Source organism: Haliotis cracherodii, unplaced genomic scaffold (assembly GCF_022045235.1).
Source record: "Haliotis cracherodii isolate W230 unplaced genomic scaffold, xgHalCrac1.p SCAF_3, whole genome shotgun sequence".
Classification (NCBI taxonomy): domain Eukaryota; kingdom Metazoa; phylum Mollusca; class Gastropoda; order Lepetellida; family Haliotidae; genus Haliotis; species Haliotis cracherodii.
This window is the reverse complement of record NW_027266286.1, coordinates 15523522-15546798: the sequence shown is the minus strand read 5'-3', so window position 1 is coordinate 15546798 and position 23277 is coordinate 15523522. Positions and strand designations below refer to the sequence as shown.

Genomic DNA, 23277 nt, shown 5'->3' with positions numbered 1-23277 from the left:
CCATCATTCTGTATGAAGGAAATGCATGTAATGTGAGAGTTGGAATCTGATTGGTCAATTGGAGGGACATAACTTGTAATAACCACTGGTGGCGCTACGACAGAGCCATGAGATTCCAGCCAAGTCTGACAAGGGTTGAAACTGGACCATTACAGTCAGTGAACTTCCTTGGCTTACATAGAGATTCACAGAAACCTGTATTTCACCTGTAGGACACAGTCATCGTGACAGTGATTTTACATCCAGACTCACAGCAACCTATAGTCCTGAGTTTCCCACTTTGCTCCAGCGTGTCAAGATGCATGAAACTGTATCAGTTGCCCCAGCGGGTCAAGATGCATGAAACTGTATCAGTTGCCCCAGCGGGTCAAGATGCATGAAACTGTATCAGTTGCCCCAGTGTGTCAAGATGCATGAAACTGTATCAGTTGCCCCAGTGTGTCAAGATGCATGAAACTGTATCAGTTGCCCCAGTGTGTCAAGATGCACCGAACAACTCCTAGGATGAGCTCGAGTTTGAGGTGTCAATGTTCATCTGAGATGTGATATTGGTGAGTTCTTCATCGGACAGTTCATCTTCGTCTTCACAGTAGGACATTTTAGGGGAGAGTCGGAAGCCACGATTAGCGAATGACTGCAGGCGTCCGCAGCTAGCCAGGAGGAGCCCAAGGTAGGGCGGAGAAGGCTTCATCGGTCGGGAGATGTACTCGGGGTGATACTGCACACCAACAAAGTAGGGATGATCTGAAAAGTAAAACTTCACTACTGAAGCCATGAGAATGATGAAAACATACAAAGTTTTGTTTGTTTATTTATTGTTTAAAGCGGCACTCAGCAATATTCCAGCTATAAGACGGTGGTCCATAAATTATCACATCTGGAAAAGACAATCCAGTGTTATGATACAACTTCCCTGAAATCAGCAAATTAATAAATGAATTGATTTACCCCAAAACAGATAAGACTATATACATTATTATTTGTTTGTTGTTTAATGCCACAACGTCAAATCCTGTTAGTCACCTCTTATGACAAGTATGGGTTGCTGAAGACCAATTCTAACCTGGATAATCATGGTTTACATTAACAAAGCAGGGATCATCTGAAATGTAAATCTTTACTACTGAAGCTACTTCAATGTTCACCACATAAGAAAGTTGATGCTAGTGCCTTAACAACTTTGTTTCTTCATCAAATGAAAAGATGCAATTTCAAAATGGCTGCAATACTGACAACACTTAAAAAGCAGTGGTTGCAGTTGAAGAAAGTTAACATGTCAAAGTACCTGCAATACTGCTGATGTGTGAATGAAGTCCTATTCACTTACTCAATACCCACTGGTTGAATGCACGTACAAAAATACAGTTGTATTCCTTTGCACATGAGTGAACAAATGCTTCAGTTTCAAATGTGGGCCCACCTTGCACTTTTGATTAAGTTAGCAGGGTTAGCTCCCTTGTCAAACCACAGATAATGTTTCACCAAAGACACTAACAGCGCTGAGAATTCCAACTGCTAGCTGTGAACTACCACTCACCTTGTAGTTCCATGATCTCCATGCGTTCTCCATCCTCGCTGCGTCCCACAAACTTCATTCCATTTTTCTCTAGTTCCTCTACCACTTTGGGGTTTACCTACAACACAGGTGAGGTGAAATGGGGTTTAATCTCTCTCTCTCTCGGGGTTGAATCTCTCTCTCTGTGTGTGGGTGTGTGTGTGTGTGTGGGTGTGTTTGTGTGTGTGTGCGTGCGTGTGCGTGCATAATACTAGAACACTCCCTGTTACCATATCAAGTGGCATTTATCTTGCAACGTGCAAGCATGTGTGTCTCCCTGCTTGTACTAGTCCAGACTGATGCCGATTTATAGTGCTAGCTCACTGAGATACCATGCCTCAGTTTAACGTGAATACCCCACTCAGACAAAGTATACTGACTCCGATCCGACCAGTCCTTGTTTTAGCCCCTTAACCCCGGACCTATCCGCTCTACCACTAGACCACTTAGGTGGTCCTCTACAACACAGGATGGTTTTCATTATAGAGTGAAACTCACACCAGCAGGATGAAACTCAAGTGAACATAATGTCATATTCCAGGAGACAAAAAGGACCAGCAAAGAGACCTTAGTTTAGGGCGTGACACAGCTCAAGTCACAAGAACAATTTGGATTAGCAGACTCTAAGTTCGTTTTTTTCGTTAGGCAGCCAAACAGCTCCTAATCTGAATATTTTAGGAGCCAAACCTAAGTTTATAGGAGCCAACAGATATCTTAAACAGATATTGTCACCAGTTATGTTGACTTTTAGGTAGCCAAGTGGCAAGCAGTAGATAAATTTAGGTCACCAATCATAGATTTAAGTTGCACCAAAATGGTCACCACTTCGAGGGCTGAGACATAAACGTCTTACAACTGTTAGCAGATCTCATTCGACTCATTCTCAGTTGCAGTGACCTCCATGTTGACATGTTATGGAGATCTAGGCATTGCATCCAGGATACTGGACAGACTGGGAAGGTCACGATGTCAATAGAGAGGACGAATTGACTTGTGTTGTATCAAGGCAACCTTACTGGCCTACAGCCAATGAGTTTTGTTTGTTTGTTGTTTAACGCCACACACAGCAATATTCCAGCTGTCTGATGGCGGGCTGAAAAATAAACAAGTCAGGACCAGTGATTGACATGGGCATCAATCCATGCAATTCAGATTTGACGACATGCATTAACCAAGTCAGCGAGCCTGAGTACCACATCCCGTTAGTCGCCTTTACGAAAATTAGTCCCATAGTGTAGTGTAGTAATATATTGTAATATTGTCCAGGAAGACATGGACTCACCTCGTATCTATGGCGATGTCTCTCATCAACACTGTCCTTGTTATGATATAACTTCCCTGAAATTAGCAAGTTCATAAAAGAACTGATGCAAAGTTGCAAAGACTATGTACATTATCATTTGTTGAACGCCGTACTCAGCATTATTCAAGCTATGTAACAGCGGTCTGTGAAAAATTGAATCTGGACCAGACAATCCAGTGATTGAGATTATGAACATCGATCTACACAATTTGGATATGATGACATGCATCAACCATGTCAGTAAGCCAGACCACCCGATCCCGTTAGTAGCCTCTTTCGTCGAGCATGTCGCCTCTTAAGGCAAGCGAGGGTTGCTGAAGACTTATTCTATGTACATTATTAACATTATTTCAACGTCACTTTGAAGAGTATCTCAATTAGATCACAGCATATCAACTTTTCAACAATCTGAAGCTTCAAGCATTTACCTGGACAATTTATCTTTTTCGCTAAAATCTTTCTCTCTCTCTCAAGGGAGACAACTCAAGGTCTGAGGACTAACATGCAGGGATTTATCTAGGATTTCAAATAAGTGCCTTTGGCAGCAAAATTGTGAAAAAAGGTATTCAATGAAATTATATAAAATGAAGCCTATTCCTCCTTAATTGTCTTACTATCAGTGGAATACAAGTCCCTTCAACCAAGTCACGACACTATTTTTGCATGAATTAGGACAATTTTATTTCATTTGGGCTAAATATCAGCCTCTGAGCAGGACTAGCTAAATCCCTGTGCATGGGGATCATTTGGTCACATCGGCAACTGAGTATGATGCATCAATGGTTGCAGCAGGGAAAAGCCCAACTTACTAAGTAAACAGTCCTGCGACCTGAAGATAGTCTTCCTTTGTCCAAGTCTCATGGTCCCTCCCATCTGGCCCGGGTTGTGCTCCGGCATCTCGATCACCTGCAATGTCATTAAACAGGTCTCCATAACCAGAGATACAGTGCTGAGTAGGCATGCCACCTCCTATACAATACACATCGCGATGCTTTCTTCACCATATGACCACCTCCGATACAATACATATCGCGATGCTTTCTTCACCATACGACCACCTCCTATACAATACATATCGCGATGCTTTCTTCACCATATGACCACCTCCGATACAATACATATCGCGATGCTTTCTTCACCATACGACCACCTCCGATACAACACATATCGCGATGCTTTCTTCACCATATGACCACCTCCGATACAATACATATCGCGATGCTTTCTTCACCATACGACCACCTCCGATACAATACATATCGCGATGCTTTCTTCACCATACGACCACCTCCGATACAATACATATCGCGATGCTTTCTTCACCATACGACAACCTCCGATACAATACATATCGCGATGCTTTCTTCACCATACGACCACCTCCGATACAATACATATCGCGATGCTCTCTTCACCATACGACCACCTCCGATACAATACATATCGCGATGCTTTCTCCACCATACGACCACCTCCGATACAATACATATCGCGATGCTTTCTTCACCATACGACCACCTCCGATACAATACATATCGCGATGCTTTCTTCACCATACGACCACCTCCGATACAATACATATCGCGATGCTTTCTTCACCATACGACAACCTCCGATACAATACATATCGCGATGCTTTCTTCACCATACGACCACCTCCGATACAATACATATCGCGATGCTCTCTTCACCATACGACCACCTCCGATACAATACATATCGCGATGCTTTCTCCACCATACGACCACCTCCGATACAATACATATCGCGATGCTTTCTTCACCATACGACCACCTCCTATACAATACATATCGCGATGCTTTCTTCACCATACGACCACCTCCGATACAATACATATCGCGATGCTTTCTTCACCATACGACCACCTCCGATACAATACATATCGCGATGCTCTCTTCACCATACGACCACCTCCGATACAATACATATCGCGATGCTTTCTTCACCATACGACCACCTCCGATACAATACATATCGCGATGCTTTCTTCACCATACGACCACCTCTGATACAATACATATCGCGATGCTTTCTTCACCATATGACCACCTCTGATACAATACATATCGCGATGCTTTCTTCACCATATGACCACCTCTGATACAATACATATCGCGATGCTTTCTTCACCATACGACCACCTCCTATACAATACATATCGCGATGCTTTCTTCACCATATGACCACCTCTGATACAATACATATCGCGATGCTTTCCTCACCATACGACCACCTCCTATACAATACATATCGCGATGCTTTCTTCACCATATGACCACCTCTGATACAATACATATCGCGATGCTTTCCTCACCATACGACCACCTCTGATACAATACATATCGCGATGCTTTCTTCACCATATGACCACCTCTGATACAATACATATCGCGATGCTTTCTTCACCATACGACCACCTCCTATACAATACATATCGCGATGCTTTCTTCACCATATGACCACCTCTGATACAATACATATCGCGATGCTTTCCTCACCATACGACCACCTCTGATACAATACATATCGCGATGCTTTCTTCACCATATGACCACCTCTGATACAATACATATCGCGATGCTTTCCTCACCATACGACCACCTCTGATAAAATACATATCGCGATGCTTTCCTCACCATACCACCACCTCCTATACAATACATATCGCAATGCTTTCTTCACCATACGACCACCTCCTATACAATACAAATTGCGATGCTTTCCTCACCATACGACCACCTCTGATACAATACATATCGCGATGCTTTCTTCACCATACGACCACCTCCAATACAATACATATCGCGATGCTTTCTTCACCATATGACCACCTCCGATACAATACATATCGCGATGCTTTCTTCAGCATACTATACATATCGGGACACTTTGTTCATGATATGATATGTACTGCGATACTTAATTTGCAGCAATATTGCGTGAAGTCTTATATTTCAAAGGGCATAAACACTATAAAAAAGGCTGAAAATTTCTTGAAAACTTGAAAATAATTTCATATAAAACTTGAGTAACAGCATCAATTAGAAAAATACTAGAACAGAATTTAAGTCTTAATAGTCTACATTTGTGTACATTGTGCAAGGTAGATATAGCATACAAAAAATAATGAAAACAATTGTTTTTAAAATGTAGGTATTACAGTTATATTGCAGCGTGTCAACTTAATGTGGGAAGAAAGCCCGAAGTAATGTAGGTCTCAGACGTTACCACTTTGAAACCCATACGGATATGGTGCTGATAAACCTAGAAACATAATCGGGGCAAACCGGGATTCGAACCCACAATCATAGGTTTCTGGCATGCCCAAGGGAGGCAACTCTGCACAGAAAATTGCGGCACCTTGGACGACTGTGCCACCTGTGCCGCCATATATTACAGCAAGCATGACTAGCAAAGGACAAATATAAAGAACAAAGTCCACCCTGGGTGGCCATACTTACCACAGGATTGGATGTTTTTGCATTGAACTCTGTGGAGTCAGCATCCTTCCAGCCTATGACATTCCTGGAGAACTCTATGACAGCACACTGCAGCCCCAGACACACCCCTGTAGAAACATGGGGATAATGCACAACCAGCAACCACACCTCACAGCAAAATATATTTCGATTATTGCAGAAAATGTTTGGTTTCTTTATAGATTCTTCTTCCATCCCAATTAAGTGAAATACCAGAACACTCCTTGTTACCATATCAAGAGGTACCATAGACTGAGACCTCTGAGTTTTGATACATATTTATCAGTGACCCGAGAAGATCCGGGTTAGAATAGATGTCAGGCTCGCTGACTTGGTTGATGGATGTCATCGTTTCCCAATTGTGTAGATCAATGCTCATCATGTCAATCTATTGATTGTCTGGTCCAGACTCAATTATTTACAGACCGCCATCATAAAGCTTGAATATAGCTGTGTGCAACCAACCAACACATGGCTGACATCAGCAACTCATACCCAGGTAAGGGATCTTCTTCTTTCTGGCCCAGTTGGCAGCCATGATCATCCCCTCGGTGCCGCGACTACCGAAGCCTCCAGGGACGATGATGCCACTAAAAAAAACAGAATCCATGCAGGGATTTACCTAGTTCGAGGGGAATCTCAGAAGGACACTATGGGGTACAAACTGGTAGCAGGACGATACACTCTGTACCCGTGGATCGCGATTATGTACTTCTCAATACAAGTATCGATCAAACATGAAGTAAAAATTATTGATAGAAACCTGAAATGTTTTCTTTAATAACTGTTAGAACATGATAAGAACATGACTTTTTCTGAATTTGCTTCCAACTTGGGACCGAATATTGGTGTCTGAGCAGGTCTAGACACATCCCTGTACCCATTCCAAAAGGCCTCTTTTCACAGTCATAGTGAAGAAGACATCACATCATCCTAAGGTTTTGGAACCTATTCTAAGACAGATCATTAATCACCTTTGGAATCACTCATCAATTTAAAGAGTAGTTATCGATGTGAGCTTCATACAGATCTTGCAAAACAAAACGATACATTTTCAATAATTCTTAATTGGCCTACATTGTACATCTGATAAATCCTACAACCATTCATACTATAATTGTGAGAAATTGAACCTGGCTTTTCCAAGTGAATGAGTATGGTTTTACGACGCTTTTAGCAATATTCCAGCAATATTCCAGCAATATCACGGCAGGGGACACCAGAAATGGGCTTCACAAATTTGGACCCTTGTCAGGAATCAAACCTGGCGTGACGAGCGAACGCTTTAACCACTAGGCTACCAGACCGCCCCCCTGGCTCTTCTGAATGGCAAGTAGAGCCACAAAGCTATCTTAGCGCCAAGATGTTTGCAACTCCCATACATTAACATAGGCTTTAGGCAGTTGTAGCATTAAGATGATCGTAACTCCCATACTTTAACATAGGCTTACGACAGATGCAGCATTAAGATGATCGTAACTCCCATACTTTAACATAGGCTTACAACGCAGCATTAAGATGATGGTAACTCCCATACTTTAACATAGGCTTACGACACAGCATTAAGATGATCGTAACTCCCATACTTTAACATAGGCTTACGACAGTTGTAGGATTAAGATCGCTTTGTGGAACAGGGCCCAGGTGATTAAGCTAACCACGGCCCTCATTTTAAATATAAAACCTGAGTTCCTCACTTGGCCCCGACCAGCTCCCTCCAGGCCTGGTGGTAACACTGTGCATCGTCATGCTGCATGGCTGGTTCCAGATGAGCAGCCTCTATATACTGCACATCACCAGAAAAAACACTTTTGATAAACTAAGTGTATTGTAAATACAAATCACTAAGTTCATAACAAGACAAGATCCTAAAAGCTTGCACATAAATATGAAACTGTAAAATATGTAAAGAAATTTTTACCATCACATACTGTATAACAGTAAATCCTTTCAAAAATAATAATTTTGTTGACAAAATTAGATACGACACTTTGCCTATGTTTACCACATTACGATCAACATGCATCTAGTTCAAACTCACATGCATCATGGATGCATAAACTTTCCCCATCAAGTCACACGTCTTGTACCCCAGAGATGTCGCAGAGGGCAGAGTGCTTTTACACTTCTTTTTTAAGTTTTAGCAATATTCCAGCAATATCACAGCGGGGGACACCAGAAATGGGCTTCACACATTGTACCCATTGGACTTCAGAGTGACGAGCAAACACTTTGGCTACCCAACCGTCACAGCACAAGACAGAAATGCTTGTGCTAAAGTAAAGGCAATAATGAAAATGGCATGGAAAACATCTTTAAACCAGTTCCTTATGATTCTAATCGTGTCAATTTCACACTAGTATTTGTTTGTTTGTTGTTTAACGCCGCACTCAACAATCGTCCAGCTATATGATGGCGGTCTGTAAATAATCAGGTCTGGACCAGAAAATCCAGTGATTGACATCATGAGCATTGACCAACGCAATTGGGATACGATGACATGTATCAACCATGTCAGCGAGCCTGACCACCCGATCCCGTTAGTCGCCTCTTACGACAAGCATAGTCACCTTTAAAGGCAAGCATGGGTTGCTGAAGACCCATTCTAGTCCGGAATCTTAACGGGGCTTCACACTAGTACATCGCAGTTTGACCCCTGGAACATTACCAGGCTTACGAACCTTGAGATCCAGTCGGTGACTAGCAGCTAGAGCAGCATGTTTGAGAGCCTTGACAACAGACGCGTAGGAATCCTCCAACTTCGTGTACTTCCCCACCAACACTATTGTGACCTCCTTCAGCAGCCGGTCGTATCTGTCCGCTAGCTCCTTCCAGCACAACAGCAGGCGCTGGGACTGCACTCTGGGGGCCTGGAGATGGAGCCGGTTGATGAAGAAGTCAGGGACACCCTGCTGCTCCAGCAGTAAGGGAACACGGTAGATGGACGACACATCGTGTATACAGATCACCTGCAACATGCAACAAGACTGTATAACATGTATAAGAGTGAGTGAGTGAGTTGGGTTTAACGCCGCTTTTAACATTATTCCACTTATATCACGGCGTGTCAGCTTAATGTGGGAGGAAAGCCCCAAGTGATGCAGGTCTCAGACGTTTACCACTTCGGTGAAACCCACGAGCACGAGTATGGTGCTCACAAACCTAGAAACATAATCAGGGCGAACCGGGATTCGAACCCACAATCATAGGTTTCTGGCGTGTCCAAGGGACGGAACTCTACACAGCGAATTGCGGCGGCTTAGACAACTAGGCCACCCGTGCCCCCAGACTGTATAAGAGCATATAGTGGTGGCACATGATCCTGTGTGAAGATCACCGAATAGGTGAAGAGAAGTACCATTGGTCACTGAGTTCATGGAGGACAGCGTTGAGCTTGACTTATGAGAGTTTCTGGGGCTTCGGTCCTTCACACAATGAAGCACATGTTTCATGTGGTGTCTCTTAGGCAAATGAATTCGTTCGAAATATGACTTCACCCAGCAGTGAATGGGTACCTGGTAGGATGAGATGTGATTTAACCTTCTAATGCCTTAAATGCAGCTTGGTTCGTATACTCCCAAGGGAGCTGAGAATGAAAATCAGCTTGCAGGGTCAGTCAGATAATCATGCTGTGTAAGGTTACGAGGGGTGAAACGATAAAGCAAGGTCACGATACGATACATATTGTGATACACATATATTTACGGCAATCGCATGGAAACTTCTTGACAATATTTCAGGGCAGGTTCAAAAGAAAAAGCTAGCTGTAGACACATGTTTGTAGTGGCTATTTCTAGTAGTGAACTTGAAATGCTAATCACAACAACATTTTGCTGCATCTGACTTACAAAAACACTAGGGTCATTAAAAGAGTAGTAAGTATTATTTCAGCAAGTGTGTCGTCTTGTATCGATACAAAAAACGTATTAAGTATCGTATTGTCACATGAAAACTCATGATGTACTGATGTATCGTTTCACATCAAAAGGTCACATCGCACAGGATTACAGTCAGTGACCCATTTGTTTGGGTGGTGACCATGGTGATGCTGGGATGTGTTTGGGCAAAATGTTTTTAGAAGCTGGATTTTTTTTTCAAGCATATTTCCACATAAGGATCGAAGGTGAGGTGAGGTGAGGTGAGGTGAGGTGAGGTGAGGTGAGGTGAGGTGAGGTGAGGTGAAATTGGGTTTAACGTCGCATCCAAGATATATAGCCACGTGCATGCATGGCTGCTTGTACTAGGCCGGACTGATGCCGATTTATAGTGCTAGCACACTGAGATACCATGTCGCAGTTGAACATAAATACCCCACTCAGACACAGTATATTGACTTGGAGCCGACCAATCCTTGTTTCAGCCCCTTTATGCCGAACGCCAGACAGGGTAACAACAAGTACCATCTTTTAACGTCTTTTGGAATGACGCGGTTGGAGATCGAGCACTGGACCTGCTGCTCTCCAGGCGGACGCTCTACCTCTAGACCATGGAGGCGGTCATAAGGATCGAAAACAGAAGGAAGAAATGCATAGTGTGAGATAGATAAGGTGTATGGTAGCATTTTGTGATGTTATTTCTGAAGATCATTAGGCGTATGGTAGCAACTGTGGTGTCAGTTTTCAACCTGTATTACTTGTCATTTAACATATACTAAGCCAGGGATGTGAGCAGGTTTTCCCGAAAAAAGAGGAAAAGTCTAGGGGGGTCTGGGGGCATCCCCCCCCCCCCGAAATTTTTTAAACATTTGATTGCATTTTAAGCAATTTCATGCAGTTTGGACAACATTCACACCAAGAAATGTAATAAGTCAAAGGCCAAAGTCAATAAGTCAAATAAACAAGATGGCAGATGCAGCAAAATTTCGAAGTTAAATCAGTACTTTTAAAAAATCAGGTATAGCTTCCACGCACCTGGCTACCCGCCAGGTCTGGGAGCAATACTGCCATAAACTTCAACCCCCATCCCCCAGACACAAGGACAACTGTCACAAGAGTGCATTGTCTGACCCTTTCCGCATGTTGAAGCATATTGAAAAAAAACTTACCTTGTACTTTCCTTTTGATGAAAAAAACAAAACTCCATTGCAAACATAAGACATTGATACAACATATATCCCAATGTTATGGGGTTTTGGACGCTGAAGAAACATTCATAGTTTTCTCGCTAATCACATGAACAACTGTAAAACATCTCATTCACTTACAGGCTAAAAGACAACTTTATCTTAAAAGCAACCCATCATCTGAGTATGAATATTTACAATTTCTGTGTGACGCCACACCCCACGTTATAGTGCAAGTATTCGTGATAGAAAACGTATGATGTCCGAAAACCTATGCTGGTGAAAGCTCTGATCGAAAACAGGACAATCCGCTATGGTTGTCCGGTTTTCGGTCATATTTTTCGGAGTGTTTTTTTTATAAAATTTATTTAATTTTTACGCGGAAGATGATTTTATCCGAGGACTACTGTTTCGATTTCACATCCCTGCTAAGCACTGCTGTGTCCCAGTGATGGGGGCTGGGCTTTGCGAGATGTCCACCCACCTGTGCTGGCGCCACATGGCAGAACAGGGAAACCTTCTCCCTCGACTCGTTAGCAAGGGGGTTGGTACTCCTACAAACAATCTGTTGGAAAGAAAAGGATCTCATTGAATACTGCAGAAATAACTAAAACTTGTGTATCAAGAATACTTGTGTTTTCTAGAATGCCCAAGGGACACAACTCTACACAGTGAATTGCAGATCATAACCAACTTTCCTGAGGTGAATCAATTCAACTTGTTTTGTGGACGTTAATATTCCAATTGACATGAGCCAAAACAAATACACAAAAAGAAACAATGTCAGACTGGTTTTGACATTTATTTCCAGAAAGCAATATTTCCCCAACAACTAATTGCTTGGCCTCACAAAGAAATACAGTGTCAGTACATAAAGTGCAGGACCAGTTGGTGTGACGCAACTCACCAGATCCGGGGAAAGTCCCAGGCCACGTAGCTCCCTCACACTGGCCTGTGTGGGCTTCGTCTTCTGCTCCCCAGTCGTCCGCGGCTACAACATCACATGCATGAGAATTACCGTATATGACCACAGATAAGCCGAAACCTATGTTTTAACGTCTTTTGGTATGACGCGACCGGGGATCGAACCCCGGACCTTCAAAATGAGCTGGGTCCTGGTCCACAACGTCTTGCAGCGATACAACTATACAATGGTTTATTATTAGGCTTATGAATATTGTATTGTTACGATTGGAACCCTAGATAATAGTTGTAATATAGTAAGTTTGCCTTCTTCCTTTTAACTGAGACTGATAGCACCTATTCAAAGTTGGGAACACCCAGACTTAACTTATGAATCATGCTAACATGTTTTCACAGATTACGTTTTGTAAAGTACATTATCACTGGCTTCGTCTGACTGAATGACACGCAATCAGCAGTCTCACAGGATCCCTTTTTGAGTTGGCTCTTACATCAGGCAAGGGATGCTGGAGACCTATTCTGACACACAAATACCACCAGGTCACTGGCATCCCAGAATACCGTATTCGACGTAATAAGCGCCCACTGCAATATTTGCTAAGATATTGGCTAGTGAACAATCCCAATTAGCACCCCTTCCGATTGATCAATGTGAACAAGACTTATTCATTCGTGTATGATACGTGTGTTATATATGCATCCTTAATTATGGGAAATTAAATTCTGGAAAAATATATCTGTCGTATACAAACATTTCAGGCTGTCAGCATAAACCACGACATTTACGATCTTTCAACTCTGTTGTTTTTCGTCAAAATAATATTCTGATATGAGCCCCCTTTTTCTAATTTTGAGAGCGCCCTGGGCGCTTATAATGTCAAATAGGGTAAACCAGCCTTGTATCACACACAAGCAAACAGATCCCACATGATGATAAAGCATGGACCACATACAGATGCTTGGTCCTGGACTTCCCACATGGTGATACACAGATAAAGTTGGCGAGTACATCACTTCAGGCACAAGGGCAGCTTACCTGAGGGACTAAGCTGACGTGGACACAGCAAAAGTTTTCCCTCCCAACTCGAAACTGGAACTGTCGGAATGCTTCTACAAATGGCATACCTTCTATGTCTCCGATGGTGCCACCAAGCTGAAATATCACCAAGGGTCATTGAGACAATTTAAACCATTTTCATTGTCACATCTGTTTGTTCTGTAGTTTAACATTGCACGCGGGAATATTCCAGCTATATGACAGCTGTCTGTAAATAATTAAGCCTGGACCAGACAATCCAGTGATTAATATTGTGACCACACAACCCACGCTGTTGGGGTATGATGACAAGCAATCAACCAGGTCATTCCAATTGGTCGTCTCTTCAGCATCAGATATGGGCACTAGTCCTATAGTCCATGCCTAACTGCCCGTCATATGGACAAGAAAAAATTTCATTAGGACCATTGGACTAAAAAAGTAAGTTTCTATAGCTGCTCTTTGGAACAGCTTAGGTTGTTCAGAACCAGGAATCCATACAGGGTTTCATTGTCATTAAAGCTGAAACATATTAGCAAGTTTTGATTTCCAGACACCTTTGCAGGAGATGAATGAATGTGAATTGGTTAGGGTATTACTTCACTGTAACTAACTAACTAACTTATGGGCAGCAATTGCCATTGGAAAGATCAATGAGTAGACCAAGGGAGGTAACTGTCCTGTCATACCGTACTCACCTCTATTATACAAACATCTGGCGTCTTTTTGTCTCCGTCAACTGGGACCTTGGCTACTCTTTCAACCCACTCCTGGATGGCATCAGTGATATGTGGCACAACTACAGAGACAGAACAGGTCAGTGAGGTTGGTTCGTCATTTCAGAATGGGGTAACCATGGCAACATAAAACACAATTCAGAACTTGCTAAAGACACACTTCCTTCTGGAACAGGTTATGGTCGTATACAAGACGTAGAAAAGAGCGAGTGAGTCTGGCATTATGGCGCTTTTTGCAATGTTCAAGCGGTGGGGGACATCAGAAATGGGCATCACACATTGTACGCATGTCTGGATTTGAACCAGGGTCTTTGGTGTGGTGAGTGAATGCTTTAACCACTAGGCTACCCCACTGCCCCGATAGACAAGGGGTAACTAGTCAGAATAGTTGTTCATATGAAACAGCTAGAATTTGGTAGAAAACTAGTCCCCCTGGATTTTTACCAGTCTCGAACTAAAGGAGAATTGGTCGACCAAGCTATCATTAGCTGTGGTAACTGTGTCTCTCTGCTGCTCCATATAAACGTCTGAGACCTGCATCACTTTGTGCTTTCCTCCCACATTAAGCTGGAATGCCGTGATACAACTGGAATAATGTTAAAAGCAGCGTTAAACCTAACTCACTGACTGAAATCGACACCTGGTTCGTAAACTGCTGTGCGCATTTCGGTCAATTGCAGGATTTGCAAAGCATGTGTACCCACAACTTAGCGTCAACAGATATTCTGTGTTTAAGCAAGGTGCTCAAAAGATTTGATGCACTTCGCGAATTAAGACCCGTTTTATTACAATATAGATCTTGATTATCAATCAGATCGTCTTCACTGGGGGCCACCATTTTATTTGAAACAAATGCAAGTGATATGAGAGGTGGAATTTGATTGGTCAGTAGGAGGGACATAACTCAAAATAGCCACTGGTGGTGCTAAGATCAAGGCACGAAATTCCAGCCTTGTTAGCAAGGGTGGAAACTGGACTTTTACAGTTAGTTTACTCCCTTGTCTCGGAAAGACAATATTGACATGAATTGGGAAATTTTCAAATTTCATTTGGGACTATATTCTGACATTTGCAAAAAAATTGGGGCCGAAAGGCGACCTCTAGCAGGTCTAGATAAAACCCCGACTCCGTATCCCAAATACATAGTACCATTATTGGCTGTATCTTCTAAATGAAATAAAAATAATCAAATTTACAAACACATGGGTTACAGATGTTTGCCAGCTTGCCACACCCACCTTGTACAGTTTTTCCTAGATAGTCGCCTCTTCTCTCCTTGTTGATGACGTGCTGGTAGATCTTCCCTGTCGTGATGTTGTTGTCCCGATGCAATGTCACATCCAGAAATCTCTCATAGTTTCCTAGGTCAAGGTCAACTTCTCCACCATCATTAAGTACGAACACTTCACCTGCAAAAACATAGGCTTAGGAGTGAGTGAGTGCTTTTGGTTATACGCTGCTTAAACAGTAGCGGTGGGACGATACACTGATGCATCGGAGAATCGTGATTCTTATTACTTCTTGATAAAAGTATCGATCACAGTCGCACACTAAGTAAAAAATATTTATTCTCACCTTAAATGTTTGCTTAAATAACTTCCAATAAACACTAATCAGTAGTGCAAGTTAATGGTGAAAACATACATATTTTCATTTGTTGTGCCACACTTCACACTGCTCACTGTATATCATCAGTGTGCCAATCTCATTAAAATCAGATCTTAGTTCTCGCTACCGCTAAACAAAGATATGAGGACATCCCATTACGGGTCACGTCAGGCTGACCTTGCGCGAACTTTGACCGACCAATGGAATGACCAATCAGAAAGCAGCTCTCTTGTGCTTTACGGCGCTAATTTCAAATTGGCGACTACGCCTCGAAACATATTTTGACAAATTCTCGATTACAAATTTGAAACCTGAACAAAAGAACATTCTGGAATGGCTAATAGATGGTCTAGAATATATGGATTCAGTCTTTGAACCCGTAACTATTGTTCGGAATTAAAATTTTGGAGATGGCATGATTAGAAATCACATTCCGACTGTCACTTTCATAATCTGGTAAGCGATGCTCTGATTGGTCGAACGAAAGGTCGTTCTGACGTGACCCCTAATGGGATCTCCTTAGATCTTTGTTTAGCAGTAGCGAGAACTGAGGTCTGATTTTAATGAGATTGTCAGTGTGCCAGGTACTTGGCCATCCTGTCTATGGGAAAAGATGGCTTACGCATCACAGATGGATAAGAGCAGTATATTATGAAGTATTGTGAAACATATCGGATCGTGAGTAAGGTATCGTGATAAGTATCGGATCGCACAGTTGGTGTATCATCCCCGCCCTATTAAACAGTATTCCAGTTATAATATGGCGTGTCTGATTTGTGTGTGAGCAATGCCCGAAGTGATGCAGGTCTCAGATGTTTACGAGTTTGGTGAAACCCACGAGCACAGGTATGGTGCTGACAAACCAAGAAACATAAACAAGGAGAACTGGGATTCGAACCCAGAAGCATAGGTGCCTAGTGTGCTCCCCAGAGTTTATGATCCTAATTATCAATGCTTCTAATTATAGTTCTGTATGTCTTCTCTTTTTCTTCTCCATGACCACCGCCTTCGTGGTCTAGTGGTAGAACATCCGCCCTGAGAGCGGAAGGTCCGGGGGCTCGATCCCTGGTCTCGTCATACCAAATGACGTTAAAAGATGGTACTTGTTGTTACCCTGTCTGGTTCTCGGCATCAAGGGGCTAAAACAAGGACTAATATCAGACTTACCATGCTCATATGGTGAGAATGTTCCAGCATCAATGTTGATGTAGGGGTCGATCTTGATGGAGGTGACTCGCACACCGGAGGATTTGAGGATGGTACCAATGCTACTGGCTAGCACACCCTTCCCCACTCCGCTGATGACGCCACCGGTCACCAAAATATACTTCATGGCTGAACACAAGTACTTAGCCAGGACGATTCTGTCAAAATTAAAATATATCTTTCAATAATAAAACTAAACAATCTTTGGCACATCAATTTGAGTCCACAATCCTGAACTTGTCTCTTAGCATAATTTTCAATAGACTTTATTCTTATAAGATGGACCAAACTTGTTGAACTTAGTTGCAGACTGTAATAATACATCCATTAATAAAAAATAACAATTAGATTTAATTGTGTACTAAGGACACTGACATTTTATAATATTTACTAATTTTTTTAATATTTATAATATTTATCAGCTTAATCCTAAAGAGGTGCCTTGAGGCTATCCTATTCAAATCTACTTTGTAAACTCAAATTAGTGATGTGTACCAATCTTGCAGTTACTGATTAGCCTTATTTATAGAGACAATGCCCCAATTAGGTTGGTTGGTTGTTTTACGCCGCACACAGCAATATTCCAGCTATATGATGGCGATCTGTAAATAATCGAGTCTGGACCAGACAATCCAGTGATTAATATCATGAGCATCGATCCACGCAATTGGGATCGATGGCATGCATCAACCAAGTCAGTGAGCCTGACCACACAATCCTGTTAGTCGCCTTTTACGACAAGCATGGGTTGCTGAAGACCTATTCTACCCTGGAGCTTCACGGGTCTGCCCCAGTTAGGCTAGAGACCAAATATTGGAATGTGGTGTCTGGTATCACTAAATACAATTCATGGAAATGGTGTGCATGGTTTCTCTTTGATTGACTGGCACTGGAAAATGTTCACCATAATGGCATATTCACTGGCATTTATTTAGTGGACCAGGCAACATCTGAACCCCGTCACCTCTCGCAGCAATCAATAATGATGACAGAGAATCATGCCTATGATAATAAGTTGTCACAGCTGTTTCCTATGGCAATAACTATAGATCACATGAGAACCAAAAATGCACATTGAACATACCAGAACATTCACTTTGTCAAATTCTACTAGCCTATTGGGTGCCTGCTGTGGAGAGAGAATGTGTGACCAGAATCTTGCCTAACTAGATTGCTATGGTACAATACACCTTCAAATTAAATGTTCACAGAAAAAATATCTCGTCAAGCAGGTTCTGATAGGCCTACAATTTAAAGCTAATAATACGAGAAACAATGGCAAATTGTGTACAAGCTTCATGCAAGTCTAAGAAATGATATTTTTATATCGTGAAGCGTTATTTTGAACTACACAATCAAATCATCGGCGAATAAACTGATTCTTGAAAAGATTTACCAAAATCCACAGAATATGGTGCCCTACCTTCACATAGTGACACTACAAAAACATATTTGTTCGTCTAGATTATTTACCCTTATTTGTGAAGCTGGTTCGTGAGAATACTTCTCGAGGAAATCCTAAAAATAATGACAATCACACAGCGTTTTACTACGATAACTGTTACTTGTCTGACCACGTGGGTTCGCACCTCGTTTGATCTTTATTTCAATATGTCATACATGTATTCTTTAGGACACGCAAAATGGCGCCAGATTTAAGTTTTCGCACGTAAAAAAATTAATTTTCATAAAATGTGGAGACTCAAACTCAATTTCTTTAACGCAAAACAAAAATTCTGTTATAAAATAATCAAATCAACGAACCAGTATTATCACGATCGATTATTATATTGCGTAGATGCGACTGTTGCTTCTAACCCAGCATTGCCTAGTGCCACCACCAGAGAACACCAGCGCCATCTACAAACACACGGATCATGTGACCGGTCATGTGAGTCAACAGACGAGTTGTGAATGCGGGCCAGTTTTAGCCACTGGATCAGGCTACTAACGTCGATTCAGATATTAACAGACAGCGTCGTAGACAATTACAGTTTAAACAGATGATTCCTCATGCAAATTGACACCCTAGTAAGTTATTACAAAGCAGGTTTGTCTGCCAATTCAAATTTTATGGCCAACACATTATTACTTATGATGGATCGAGGACGTACATTCTATATACGTCTTTGGATGGATGCAGGAGTCTGTTTCGCGCATGACTTGTTCTCTAGTGTGTTTGTATGCGTGTCAGTGGTACGCGTTTTTGGAAATACGATACCGGTATGCACTGGTTCGTTAATCAAATGCTTCGTCTGCAGCTTGTCAGTGAGTGAGTCTGGTTTAACGCAGTTTTGAACAGTATTTAAGTAACACCATTAATGTGGAAGGAAAGCCCAAAGTGACAAAGGTCATAGACGTTTACAACTTCGGTGAAACCTAAAGGTATGGTGCTGACAAACCTAGAAACATAATCGCTGCGAACCGGGATTCGAACCCACGGACTTAAGTTTCTGGTGTGCCCAAGGGACGCACCTCTGCATATGTTCAGACTCCATGTTGCTTACATAATATTTTTTGACTGTTTGCTTGTTGTTTAACGCCGCATGTGTTGACTGACCCAGCACTAATTTAATACCTTCATTCTCGCAAAAGACAATATTTAAAGCGTAGCCTAATGTATTGTGAATCAAATAACTTCACCCCCAAATATGACTTTAAATTAATTCTAGCTCATCACTCAAATGCGCACAGGGCCGCATAGCATTGTCTATATCAGGAATAAGTCGAAATGTTGTCACAAGAATTTTGTCTCCTTGATATAGCCCAAGAAACACCTAAGGGATATCTTTGGCTATTCAAACTTTATAGATGCATTTTCAGTCGAAGTATTTTCTTACTTTGGCTAACCGGGATTCGAACCGGAGATCATACTTTTGTAGACGACGGGGCAACCCGTTTCAAACCCCCTCTTCCCCCCCCCCCCCCCCCCCCCTCCGCGTAACAACGTGTACCAGATTTATGCACTGGTTTTATTTTTATGTGTAATCACCCAATAAAGTAGGAATTTGTTCACATATACAAATCAATATAGTTTACATCTCTAGCTCATAAAACGCAGTTAAACTTACCCGTCAGAGTGATCACGTGATGCAGGCACGTGTTCGGCCTCCGAAGTACCGTTGACTATTGACACTACTCTTCTTATAGAGATCAGCACAGATATCGCAACCATTGAACCTCACACAAGTTCAATGGGGTTACATAGTCATTATCTATAACCGCGTGAACGTACGACAATAAGGCGACCAACCTTTAGCTAATCGTTCGTTGTGGTCTTTGTGAGAAATGTTAACACACCGGGTGTTCATGGTGTGCTTCAGTGTCAGGGGGCGCAACTAGGCTAATTTTAAGTGTAAGCAAAACCAATGATACGAGAGCGCGGCCTCCCTGTCCCCCCAAAACCTTTTTAAATTAGATGCTCTTAAACGCTATTTCCTGCATTTTAGAACCGTCTATGTTAGATTTTATTTGTAACAAATATTAGTAATTCAGTTTGTTAGTTGTTAAACGCCGCACTCAGCAATATTCTAGCTATATGGCGGCGGGCTGTAAATAATCGAGTCTGGACCAGAAAATCCATTATTTGATATCATGAGCATCTATCCACACAATTGGGATACGATGACGTGCATCAACCAAGTCAGCGAGCCTGACCACCCGATCCCGTTAGTCGCCTCTTACGGCAAGCATGGGTTGCTGAAGACCTATTCTACCCCGGATATCTCTATATATGAAGGTGTTTCACCAACACATTTACGATTTTCATTCAAGAATTATCATTATCTATGATGGCAAATTTAATTTAAACAAATCGATAATTTTACTTTTATATGTTATTACATGTTCATTCGTAATATGTGATGGTTATTTAAATTTTAATATTTTAACACGAGCCGACGTATGGTTATAATGAAAATAATCGTGAGAGCGCGCTTTGCTTACGTCACAATCCATCTTCCACTGAAACCGTAAAGTGCGTAAAGATTCCGATTTTCAAGTTAGACAATAAATATCATGTTCAACCGTGTAACTCGTCGCTATATGGCTGAAATAATGCCGATGCGACGTTAAATTTTAACTCTCAACCGTGTAAAGTGTAATTAATTATTTACTATACATAGGTGGTAAAGTGAGGTTTACTTTACAAATGTGCTTTCTCTAGGTGTAAAAAATACGTTTTTTTCTTAGGTGTAAGCAGTTGCTTTTCAGGTACAATGGTAGTTTCGCCCTTTAGTGTGTGCGTGTGTGCGTGCGTGCGTGTGTGTGTGTGTGTGTGTGTGTGTGTGTGTGTGTGTGTGTGTTTAGGTGGTTGGGGGACTTAACTAGTGGCTTAGCACTGAAAGGCACATAAAGGTAATTATCATCAGGTCAACGGATCATATGGCACGCTTTTTATTTTTAGACAGGTCACTGGACTCTCTTGCGCTGCGGCAGCTTTATGAGAGGCGGATTCCTTTCGCGACCTATTCCGATGAACCTACTTAAACAGGAAAAATACATGATAATCCACAATGGAATATGTTTCCTGTATTTTAAAGAACTCAAATAAAATAAATCGAAAAACAAAATGCAATTGGAAAATACAACAGCTAACTGTACGTCGTCCGGATTTTGCGAGTCTCCATTATGTTGTATATGCTGGCCTAATGCTATACCACGTGACTGTCGCTTGGAGAGCCAGAGCGTACACAATACAGGCTATGCATGTTATCGAACAGTGTCAGTGACCTCTTGAACCATTCGTCACCACTCGTTTCTTCCGTAACCTGCACGTCACCACTCGCTCCTTTCCGTAACCTGCAAGAAGACTCGTCCCCCTCTCGATGAATGTTATGTGCGAAAATACGACAAACCAATCAGAATGCGCGTATGATTTCGAGTTCCTTGTCAAATATTCCCTCAGAAATAATTTTTGATTTTATATATGTCTGGCACCGAAAAATATACCCCAAACACAGTTAAATGTGTTGAATCATACTGTATAATTCCACACGTCCCGATGTCCTTTAGATTACATCAGAAATATATATAATATATGGGGAAATATATGTGAACCATTACGCAACGAGTTGACAATTGTTTTAGGTATGCCCGTTTGCGCTAAGACGGAACCTAGTCGCAAAAATTGCCACGAGAGGGGCACGAGTCGCTATTCGGCTTGTCCCGGAATAACACGAGTTGGTCACGAATGGTCGCTTGTCCTGGAATAACACGAGTTGGTCACGAATGCTCTTGAACGGCTTCGCATAACATAACCTATGAACACAGCCCCCTTCACATACATAATCACGTGAAGATCCGGGGTAGAATAGGTCTTCCATGCTTTCCGTAAAATGCGACTATGCTCGTCGTATGAGGCGACTAATGGGATCGGGTGGTCAGGCTCGCTGACTTGGTTGATGCACTTCATCGTATCCCAATTGCGTGGATCGATGCTCATGATGTCAATCACTGGATTGTCTGGTCCAGACTTGATTATTTATAGACCGCCGTTATATATACCTAGAATATTGCTGAGTGCGGCGTTAAACAACAAACAAACCAACTAACCTATACCCGACCCTGTTACCTGCTTAAAATAAGAGGCAATCGTAAAGCATTTGCTATAGTTTGAACCCCCCACCCCACCCTCTTATCGTGCATTCCTCCACTTCTTTCTCCCCTCTTATCGTACACCCCTCCTCTTCTTTCTCCCATCTCATCGTGCATTCCTCCCCTTCTTTCTCCCCTCTTATCGTACACCCCTCCTCTTCTTTCTCCCCTCTTATCGTTCATTCCTCCTCTTCTTCCCCCCCCCCCTCTTATCGTACACCCCTCCTCTTCTTTCTCCCCTCTTATCGTACACCCCTCCTCTTCTTTCTCCCATCTCATCGTGCATTCCTCCCCTTCTTTCTCCCCTCTTATCGTACACCCTCCTCTTCTTTCTCCCCTCTTATCGTACACCCCTCCTCTTCTTTCTCCCCTCTTATCGTACACCCCTCCTCTTCTTTCTCCCATCTCATCGTGCATTCCTCCCCTTCTTTCTCCCCTCTTATCGTACACCCTCCTCTTCTTTCTCCCCTCTAATCGTACGCCCCTCCTCTTCTTTCTCCCCTCTTATCGTACACCCTCCTCTTCTTTCTCCCCTCTAATCGTACACCCCTCCTCTTCTTTCTCCCCTCTTTTCGTACACCCCTCCTCTTCCTTCTCCCCTCTTATCCTACACCCCTCCTCTTCTTTCTCCATTCTTATTGTACGTGTGTATTTATATGCGTCTGTATGTGTGTATTTACATGTGTATGTGTGTATTTACATACGTGTGTGCGCATGTTTGTGTGTATTTACATGTGTGTGCGCATGTATG

The 23277-nt window shown here is 42.3% G+C and overlaps 1 protein-coding gene across 3 annotated transcripts; it reads right to left on the bottom strand.

The window, feature by feature from the left end:
• Positions 1-493: 493 nt before the first annotated feature.
• On the bottom strand, positions 494-18791 carry LOC139473652 (CTP synthase 1-like). 3 transcript variants are annotated; one of them, XM_071256334.1, is made up of 16 exons: positions 18696-18791; positions 18405-18449; positions 16893-17089; positions 15356-15526; positions 14079-14179; positions 13381-13497; positions 12328-12411; positions 11905-11985; positions 9040-9327; positions 8056-8144; positions 6854-6948; positions 6341-6447; positions 3668-3764; positions 2838-2893; positions 1538-1634; positions 494-744 (listed from the first exon to the last, which is right to left on the bottom strand). In XM_071256334.1, the coding sequence occupies exons 3-16, from the start codon at positions 17056-17058 to the stop codon at positions 500-502; spliced, it is 1794 nt and encodes a 597-aa protein (XP_071112435.1). In that variant the 5' UTR covers positions 17059-17089; positions 18405-18449; positions 18696-18791; the 3' UTR covers positions 494-499. The 3 variants fall into 3 exon arrangements, with proteins under 3 accessions (XP_071112435.1, XP_071112433.1, XP_071112434.1); XM_071256332.1 differs by lacking the exon at positions 18405-18449; XM_071256333.1 differs by lacking the exon at positions 18696-18791 and having other exon boundaries at positions 18405-18519.
• Between the last annotated feature and the right edge of the window lie 4486 nt (positions 18792-23277).

What these genes read in the sequence shown, in the direction of transcription:
- LOC139473652 (XM_071256334.1), bottom strand. Translation starts at nt 17,058, where the DNA reads ATGAAGTATATTTTGGTGACCGGTGGCGTCATCAGCGGAGTGGGGAAG. An exon ending in TCTAGGAAAAACTGTACAAG is followed by an intron (nt 14,180 to 15,355) that starts GTGGGTGTGGCA and finishes CTGTCTCTGTAG; the next exon opens with TTGTGCCACATATCACTGAT. An exon ending in GGAGATCATGGAACTACAAG is followed by an intron (nt 745 to 1,537) that starts GTGAGTGGTAGT and finishes TTTACTTTTCAG; the next exon opens with ATCATCCCTACTTTGTTGGT.